General features: G+C 56.4%; 1 protein-coding gene across 2 annotated transcripts; it reads right to left on the bottom strand.

The window, feature by feature from the left end:
- Positions 1 to 392: 392 nt before the first annotated feature.
- Positions 393 to 4,920, bottom strand: LOC146544255 (scavenger receptor cysteine-rich type 1 protein M130-like). 2 transcript variants are annotated; one of them, XM_085224437.1, is made up of 12 exons: positions 4,766 to 4,920; positions 4,333 to 4,653; positions 3,943 to 4,257; positions 3,561 to 3,863; positions 3,144 to 3,458; positions 2,752 to 3,066; positions 2,371 to 2,679; positions 1,938 to 2,294; positions 1,672 to 1,824; positions 1,499 to 1,588; positions 1,338 to 1,421; positions 393 to 1,185 (listed from the first exon to the last, which is right to left on the bottom strand). In XM_085224437.1, exons 1-12 carry the CDS (start codon positions 4,827 to 4,829, stop codon positions 1,022 to 1,024), a joined length of 2,790 nt encoding a protein of 929 aa, XP_085080563.1. In that variant the 5' UTR covers positions 4,830 to 4,920; the 3' UTR covers positions 393 to 1,021. The 2 variants fall into 2 exon arrangements, with proteins under 2 accessions (XP_085080563.1, XP_085080564.1); XM_085224438.1 differs by having other exon boundaries at positions 1,941 to 2,294.
- Between the last annotated feature and the right edge of the window lie 4,352 nt (positions 4,921 to 9,272).

The following is a 9,272-nucleotide window of genomic DNA, read 5'->3' as shown; positions in this document are numbered from 1 at the left end:
GGCAGGGGCGGAGTGAGCGAACGGCCGGGTGCTGCTCAGCTGCCTGCCGGGTGAAACCACAGCGTGTGGCAGCGTGCCTGCACCTGTGTGCCTGTGGGGACCCGGGGTCCTTGTTGTCCTTCCACTGCAGCGCAGCAGTCGTGGGAGCCATCCTACCTCATCTCTGTCAGCTTTCACACTCTTCTTGTTGTTACCCCCGTGCCCAGAGCCAAACGGGCGCTCTCTGAAATCTGTCTTTGCCCCAGAGCCCCGAGGGACGACTGACAGACTGTCACGGAGTTAACGAGATCAATCTACACCCGTGACAGGGGGGCGGTAGGCCCCTGCCCTCCCCTTCCCAGCCCGCAAAATGGGAAGGAAGGGAGGAAAACAAAAAAACAGCGGAAACAATCTATGGAGGAAAACTTATTTTACTAATTATGATATCGGAATGCAAGATAACACAATATAATACAATCTGATTGAAATTGAGACTAATAAATCAAATAAAACAGGAGAGAGAGAGAGAGAGAGTTGCCGATACCGATTCAAACCTGAAAAGCTTGGAACGGCCAGGAAAGCACCCTCCAGCACCCACTGCCAGGCAGTAAGAGACCGCCCCACCCGGAAGGGCCAGATCCCATGACTTCTGTAACGTACAGGGATAGGTGCCTGGAATTGGAGCATTAACACTTTAACTCCCAGTATACTACATGATGTATTGATGCGGAATACTGAGAACCAAACCAAAACAAAAAAAAAATACAAAACCATGACACAGACTCAGGTACAGAAGCCAAGGCTGGAAATGACTTTCTGCGGAGATTTGGGTTTTTAGTAAAGAAGAGATACTCATTAGGAAAGAATTACAGAAAATTATTTTTAAAAGTCAACTTGCTGTTGTGTCTCAGTTTCAGGAAGGAGAATGGAGCAGTTTGCTGCTGTTCTGTGCACCAGGCAGGGAGAGGTGACGCTGCCAAGGCCAGGGCTGCCCCTTCTTGGGGACAGAGGTCCCTGTTCCAGCCATGTCCTCATGACGTGCTCACAGCGATGTGCCCAGGGTGCTGACACCAACGTCGTCATATCCTGTGTCCACGGGGGGCTGTGCGGGGGCTTCCCCGGGGTGAGGAGTGGGGGAATGCTCCGGCACAGCCATAGCATCGTCGTAGCCATGTGAGGGGCTGTGCTGGGGCTGGGCAGGGTGATCTGTGACAGACACAGACAAGCAAGTGGTGAGGACACAGCCAGGAGGGGCTTCATGCTCTCACCTCCCATCAAAGTTGTTTGGCTGCATCTCCTCAGAAGGTTACCCAGTGCCTTTCTGTCCTCACAGTGCACCTCTGTGCCTGTGGCCCTACCTGGGGAGACCTGGAGGTCGCTCTCATCTACACCGTCCCCACTGTGATCTGACAGTTTTCTCCCTGAGCCCTGGGACAGGGAGCCTGGAGGGGAAGAGAGGTGTAGGGACATGACAGTGGATGGGGACAGCCCCAGGCACTGATGACCCTCCTGCTCCCACCTGTGTGGCTGGGCACTTCCTGGTAATCAGGCATCAGGCTGTAGTCCAGCTCCTCATACACAACCTCAGAGGCAGCATCCTTGCTGGGTTCTGCAAGGCAGCATGCATGGCACCAGTGCCCGTGGTGTCCATGGTTCTGCCCCGCATTGTGGAACCCCCAGAGTGCTGCCCACCTTGGCACTGGGCCCATGTGCGGTGTGCCAGAACAGCCAGGGCGGCCAGGGCCAGGCACAGCAGCGTCCCCAGGACCACGCACAGCACCGTGAGTGCTGACACACTCCTGGGTGCTGCAGCTGCAGTCATGGGGACAGCGCTGTGGGTGAGAGCTGTGGGGCAGTGATGGGAAGCGTGAGGCCCCATGGGGATCTCATGGCAGCAGTTAGAGGACAGCGAGCACGGACAAAGCCATTTGTTGAGGTGTGTCTGTCCCGGTGGCTGCTACCTGGGGCTGGGCTGGTGGCCTCACTGCTGTCCCCGGTGTCCTCATCACACACGATGTGGATGATCCCAGTGGTGTCGCATTCCTGCAGCTGCCAGGGTGCCGAGGGGCAGCGCCAGAATGAGCGGGCCCCCTCCTCACAACTCACCCAGCTCAGCCAGGCGGGCTCTGAGCCCTCTGCAGGGACGGGTTCTTCCAGCCTCCCCCCCATGCCACATCCCAGATGATGGCAGACGGCAGAGGCCGTGGCAGGGCTGGTGCCATTGGTGCAAACAGGACCCCAAATCCCCTCATGCAGCACTTCCAGGCGCCCACGGCATCTGCTGCTTTCTCCTGTCAGCCGCAGGTCCAGCAGCCCTGCAAGGAGGTCAGGGGATCACTGCACCCCGAGGGCAGTGGTGCTGCTCCCATCCAGAGGCATGGTGGCACTCACCTGAGCACACAACACCCGCACCACCGCCGCGCTGGCAGCCAGGCTGCACTGGGGCCGGGCAGTGCCAGAGAGCATCCTCTGTCCCAGAGCAGCCTCCAGCACCCGGCCACAGCGTCCCAGTGCCAGGCCCAAAGCGCTCGGAGCCAGGTGCCTCCAGGGCCCATCCGCAGCCCAGCTGGCGACAGACGACGGTGGCATCCTGCAGGGTCCAGGTGTCCTGGCAGACGGTGCCCCAGGTGCCCTCGCTGTACACCTCCACCCTGCCAGCACAGCGCCCGGGGCCGCCCACCAGCCTCATTTGCCGGCTCCCTGTGTGGGAGAGTGTTGGGCTGGGGATGGGGATGGCACCGTTTTGTTCATGGCCCTTCCTTGTGCACCCACCTGAACAGGCGATGACCAAATCCTCAGGAATCTTGCTGGGCTCTTTGGCCATTCCCGAGGTGTTACACTGTTCCAGGAGCTCCTCGGTGCCAACACAGCGCAGCTCCTGCAGCTCCATTGGGCCCAAGCCATTGTCCGGCGCAGCATAGATTTTCTCAGGCACACCGCAGCCCAGCTGCCGGCACGCCACGGTGGCAGTGCCGTTGTCCCACAGCCCCACAGACACACGGGCCCAGACACCGGGGCGCACGGCCACCTCCAGCCGTCCGTCGCAATGGCTTTCCCCACCGTGGAGCCTCAGGGGCTTGGTGACACCTGCAACAGCCTGGCTGTGCAGTGGGAACAGGCATTGCTCCCCACCTGCTGTAGATTCCCTTGGTCTCCACACTCACCTGAGCAGTTGACGGCAGCGGTGTGCCCAGTTGGGCAGGCGGGCTGCCCCAGCACCTCCACAGGGCACTCACCTGGGTGCCGCTCATTCCCACTGCACCTGAGAGCATCACGTCGCAGTGTCCCCATCCCTGTCCCAAAATGGCCTGGGGGGGGCAGGGATATGGCAGAGCCACAGCCCAGGTGGTGGCAGAGGACATGGGCGTCAGGCAGGTCCCAGGCAGTGGCACACAGGGGCCCCCACACCCCTTGTGCCTCCACCTCCAACCGCCCAGTGCAATCTGAATCTCCATTCACCAGCCGGAACCCAGTGTAGGCTGCAGCAAAGAGAGGATACTGGGGTTGGTGGAGCGAGGGACCCCCCAAGTACACTGCACTGCATGGTGCTGATACAGATCCACGACCCCCCCTGCACTTACGGGAGCAGATGACGGCAGCGGGTTGGGTGCAGTTCTGGATGTCAGGAGGCCTCTGTGTGCAAGCGGACAGGAGGGGCTCGGTGCCGTTGCACTCAAAGGCGCCATGCCAGAATGGCCCCTCTGTTGCCCCAAAATGTCCAGCCTCCGGTAGGGCCAGTGCTGTACCGCAGCCCAGCTCTCTGCAGACGACCTGGGCGGCCATGAGGTCCACGTGGCCGTGACAGACGCTGACACAGGCCCGGCCCTGCCGCACCTCCAGTCTCCCTGAGCACTCACTGTCCCCTCCAGCCAGCCGGGAGAACCCTGTCAGGAGAGGTGGGCTGCTGGGCTGGGGGATGTGGGCGATGTGTTCCCCACTGTGCTGCATGTCCCCAGCTCTCACCTTGGCAGACCACAGTGGTGTTATAATAACCAAACAGACTGTAGGGACCCCAATGCTTAATGTTGCAGTCCCAGATGGCCTTCTCATTTCCGTTGCAGTTTATAAAGACCAACATTAGGGTACTGTGGTCTTGTGAAAATCCTGAGGTAAACTGGGTGTGAGCAGCCGAGCCACAGCCCAGCTGCTGGCACACCACCTCAGCATCATCCATGTTCCAGTCACTGTCATACACCGTTCCCCAGCGTCCCCGCAGCTTCACCTCAACTCTCCCCTCGCAGGGTCCCCCACCGTCCACCAGCCGCAGCTCCAGCGCTTCTGCATCAGGGATTGGCCTTAGCTCTGCTCAGGCGGTCCTGGCACTCTGTTCTCATCCCAGATACACCAACTCACCTGAGCAGATCACCCCAACATCCCACTCATGGCCACAGAAGTGGTTGCCCCAGCCGTAGTGAGAGCAGTCCTGCAGGGTGGACTCAGTGCCATCACAGAAGTATGGATGCAGCCAGATGCGTCCCTTGCCTTGCCCAAATGGGGCATATGGGGACGTATGGGCTACTGTGCCACAGCCCAGCAGCCGGCACACAACGCCAGCCGCTTGCGCGTCCCACTGTATGTCGTAGCTGCAGACGGAGCCCCATTCGCCCTCGTGCTTCACCTCCACCCGACCGGCACAGCGCCCGCCGCCATCCACCAGCCGCAGCTCCTCGCTGCCTGTGGGCACCCCGGGGAGGTGGCTGAGCCTGGGGTTGCCCGTCCCATGGCTGCAACCCCCTCCCTCTGCTTCCCTCTCGTCCCACGGCCACCCCACTGCCCCACGACTCACCCGTGCAGAGCTGCACGCAGAATAGCAACCCCAGCACCCCGGCAGGCATCATCATGCCCCACATGCACAGCCTGCAGCTCAGGATGGGGAGGGGGAGATATAGGCAGCAGCCACTGCTGGCAGGAGCCAATGGGGATGGCGAGGTGCGGTGGGAGCCGTTATCAGCAGGGTTATCAGCCGCCTGCCGGGTCCCAGCCTCCAATAACCTGCTTCGTGCCCAAATATGAGGCTTGTCTCCGCTTCTGGCGTCACGCAGCCCCACCACGGGGCTCACTGCCTGTGTGTCACCAAGGGGAGTCCACCTGCCTGGGTTCTCATGTCTCTGAGCATGGGCTGCGGCTCTGGCTGTGCCCATGCAGAGAAGGTCCCCACAGGGACAGGACCGACTCCAGAAAGGGACTCCCTCTGCACTCTAGTGCGTACCACATTATAGTGCGGCCCTAGAGCTGCCTTTGTGGTTCCTCAGGCAGCAGTGGGGGTGAATAAGGTCCCATGCTGGCAGCGGGGCCCTTGCATCAGCTGTTGGGACACAGCACTGCCTGCATCTGGGTACAAGTGGACCCAACATCCTCCCCGCAGCACAGGCAGGAGGGGATGTTTTCTCCATGCAGGGACCCATTGTGAGCACCAACCTCACACAGCTGCCGTGCCACCTGCACAGAAGCAATGCAGTGCATAAGATGATGCTCTTCTATTTGAGCCTGCAGCATGCAGGAAGAGGTCTTGCTGCCCCGCTTTGCTATCGCCGCTGCAGGAGCAGACACAGGGACAGCCTCAGATTGCTGCAGTCCCAGGGCTGTGCGGCTGCTGCGAGGACAGCACAGAAACCCCAACTCTGCAGTGGAAGGAAGGCTGCAGGCTGAGCTGTCCCTGCCCGTGTCCCCGCATGCAGCCCGGTGCTGGGGAAGGAGGAAGTGTGCGATGGGTGCGCGGGCGCTTTCAAAAGTGAAACCCTGCCTGTCCGCAGGGCTGGGACGTGGGGCAGCGCCCGGCCCCGCTGCAGGGTCACAGCGTGGTGGCACGGCTCGACGGGCACCGGGGGCTCCTGGGATCACGGCTGCAGGGCCGGGCTCCTGCTGAGGGTGTGGGGATGCAAAGTACGGGACGGAGATGCCGACAGCACCCGGGTGTTGCTCCTGCCGTGCTGCGCTCATGGTGCAGAGCTGCGGCCCTGCCCTGCTCTCACGAGAGCACCAGCACGGCCTCCCAGCGGGTCGCAGCGGGGCCCAGGAGGCAGCAGCGGCCCAGGAGGCAGCAGGGCTCGGCAGGGCCGGGCATACAGCTCTGCCAGCAGCACCAGGCGGCACTGCAGCACGGCTCCGGGCCCAGCTGAGAGGCCCCAGCGGGAAGGCCCGGCCTGCGCGGGAGGGACCAGCGCTGCCAGCCAGGAGGCCGCCATTCCTCCTGGCAGCGGCACACTGCAGTGGCACGGAGCTGATGGGGCAGGACAGCCCGTTCCCGGACTTTCACTGAAACCCCAGGGACGGCTGCTCCGCACCTTCCATCGGAACATCCATCAGGGATGGGAATCCTGACCTCAGCCCGTGCGGGTCCTTACAGACTGCGGTAACAGACAAGTGCAGGAGGTGGCTCAGACCCCTGGCCCGATGTCTCTTGTGTCAGAGGGAGCTCTTTCACGTGTGTGCTTTTCCCTCTGCCAACGGAGGTGTCCTCAGAAGTGGAGATCCTGCCAGCAAGCGCAGGGTGGGAGCCAGCTTACTCAGGTTTGCTTATCAAAATGTGTGTGTAAGGGTACTGTTGAATCATGGCCTGAACCACTGATTGATCACCTGAGGCAAGCACTGAGTCAGCCGCAGGAGCACAGGTGAAGGCAATTCAGCTGTGTGACCAGAAGAGGTGGAGCCTGGCTGCACCTCTCCTAGATCCCTTGTAAGGGACGATTTCCACTGGGCTGTCATTTCTTTCTGGAGCTCCCTCCAGTTTTCTGCTGTGTGCTTCTGATGTGGGTGAGCCTTTCATTTCTTTTTGCTTGTCTCTTTCTGCTGTGATAATCTTTCTTACTATTAAACCTTTAAAATATCGTCTTAACCCCACCACTCTGCTCTCTGTACGTTTGTTGGTTGTACAGTTGGTGTGCCAGCCTGGCCAAAAACACTTTAAAAAAGAAAATAGAAAGAAAGGAAAAAAAAAGTATTACATTTGGAATATCTGTAAATTGGTCTGAGGGGAGAACTTTACTCCCGTAAACAAAACCATCCCTGGGCAGATCCCAGGATTTCTGGGGCCGCCTTACTATGAACTGGAGACCGTGATTGAAATATGGGGTCCCCTGCGTGTTATGGGAAATATCCTGCATTTCACATGGCACGTTATTTTCATGGTTTGACCTAAGATATGTTGGTTACAAAAGAACAGAAGCTAGCTGCTTCTACTGTGACATAGCCACTGTTAAATGCTTCAATTCAGGTCAAAACGAGAGCCAATACTTTAGAAAATGAAAGTAAATTATTATGAGACTGCTTAGAAAAATTAGAACGAGGACTCTGGATGCTGACAGGGACAAAATCAAGCCGGAATTTCCCAATAGTGCAGGTCCATAACATCTCAGTGGATTGTAGCCTGGTTCCTGAATCAATGGACCTGGTCGATCTAGAAGATAAAACCTCTAAATCAGATGTGGAAGCTCTGCTTGCCGCAGATCCCATTGAGATACATCCTACAGTAACTCAAAAGGAAAAAAAAGAAAGCAAAAGAAAAAGCCCAGCAGACATGCCCCCAGTCAGTGGCCCCCTGCCCAAACCCATTTCCATGTGACAGCCTGTCCTTATACAGCCATGGAATTAATAGACCTGGTACAGTGATTCGGACAAAGGCCCAGAGAAAGCATGCAAGCTTGGCTGTTGAGTTTATGGGATTCAGGAGCAGAAAGTGTTATGCTCGATGGGCCAGAAATCTCTAAATTAGCACCTTGTGCAGAGGCTTTATGCTGGCATCCAATATAGCAAGGAAATAGATTGGTTGATGTACATGAGAAGATTCCCAGCAGGCATGACAGACCTGATCCTGCAACAGGCTCCTTCCCACCTGTATGGAACTTGTTTCTACACTAAACCCCCAAGTAACCTCAGAGTCCGTGCTCCAACACACTGCCCAGCTGGTAGCCGATCTAGGGGAGACAGAGCGCCTTCAGACCAGGTGCAGTATTCGATCATTGGAAGAGGCAGAGGTTCTTCCTGTTATTAAAACCAGGAGACCCACTCCACGAACTCCTCAATCAGGACCCATATGGGTATCCCAAAAACGAGTGTTTCATGACTTAATCCGGGCTGGGGTTCATCAATTTGCAAAAATTGATCGCCAGTCCAATCATGTCCTCCTTCAGCTATGGAAGCAGTTGAAGAACAATCAAAAATTTCAAAATCACTCCCAAAAAATCTAGGGTAAGAATTAGTGACAAATTACCACCAGCAACGTGACATTTGGAAGATTTTCTAGTTCCTTGTAGAAGGAAGAAGCCTCCTCAGGTGACTCTGGCCACGATACCTGAGCCACCAAGCACAAAAGACTTAGCCACAGGACAATTGATGGCGTGACAGGGGATGTTAGTTCCCCTATGTAGAGTTGACAATTTTTTGGTCCCGGAAGAATATTCAGAGGGTTATGGCGTTGGTTAACACAGGTGTGTAAACATCAATAATTTACGGAGATGGGACTAAATTTGATGTTTGATAGTGTGATGATTAGTGGTTCTGGGGGATGGACCATTCTGGTCACCCAAACGTGGTTGAAACTGGGCGTCTCCCATCCCAGGAGTACAATGTGTTTATTGCCCCACTTCCAGAGTATTCATGCAGCCATACCCAATATTGCCTCCCTAATGGACGCATTGTGTAGGGAGATAAAAACCTACCATTATCTTCTAGATTTAGCAAATGAGTTCTTCAGTATTGCAATTGCCGAAGAATTGCAACATCAGTTTGCGTTTACATGGGGAGGCAGTCAGTGGACCTTTCAGATCCTGCCAAAGGGTATACATGCATTCATCAGCATTTACCATAATCTAGTGGCGCGTGACCTGGCAAATTGGAGAAAACTTGATTATGTTAACTTATATCATTACACTGATGATCTCCTGTTGACATTTGACTCGCTGGAGGCAGCAGGAGAAGCAGCAGATTCCTTAATTGCCTATCTGCAAGAAAGAGGATGGGCTATAATCCTCAGAAGGTGCAAGGTCCAGGCCTGTCTGTAAAATTCCTGTGGGTAGTTTGGTCAGGAAAGACTTAAGTACTACCAGTGCTGTCATAGATAAGGTTCAGGCATTCCCAGTCCCTACAACACCAAAAGCAGCTGCAGGAGTTGACATGCAGAAATCAGACCCTACAGCCTGAATAAGGATATAGAACAGGTATGTTTAGTAGTGATGCGCATACGCCCTGGTGCAAGGGGGATAGCTCCACCTAACTTGCACACCGTAGGGCAAAAGCTTGGTACAGCTATAGGCCAAACTAATACATAATCAATGATTTCCAGGATTTTACATACA

Source organism: Meleagris gallopavo, chromosome 5 (genome assembly GCF_905368555.1).
Source record: "Meleagris gallopavo chromosome 5, MGAL_WU_HG_1.1, whole genome shotgun sequence".
In the NCBI taxonomy this organism is placed as follows: domain Eukaryota; kingdom Metazoa; phylum Chordata; class Aves; order Galliformes; family Phasianidae; genus Meleagris; species Meleagris gallopavo.
The sequence above is the reverse complement of the archived record's forward strand: the minus strand, read 5'-3'. Positions and strand labels throughout refer to the sequence as shown.

What these genes read in the sequence shown, in the direction of transcription:
- LOC146544255 (XM_085224437.1), bottom strand. Translation starts at nt 4,829, where the DNA reads ATGTGGGGCATGATGATGCCTGCCGGGGTGCTGGGGTTGCTATTCTGC. An exon ending in CACCAGCCCAGCCCCAGGTA is followed by an intron (nt 1,825 to 1,937) that starts GCAGCCACCGGG and finishes ACTGCCCCACAG; the next exon opens with CTCTCACCCACAGCGCTGTC. An exon ending in CACATGGGCCCAGTGCCAAG is followed by an intron (nt 1,589 to 1,671) that starts GTGGGCAGCACT and finishes GCTGCCTTGCAG; the next exon opens with AACCCAGCAAGGATGCTGCC.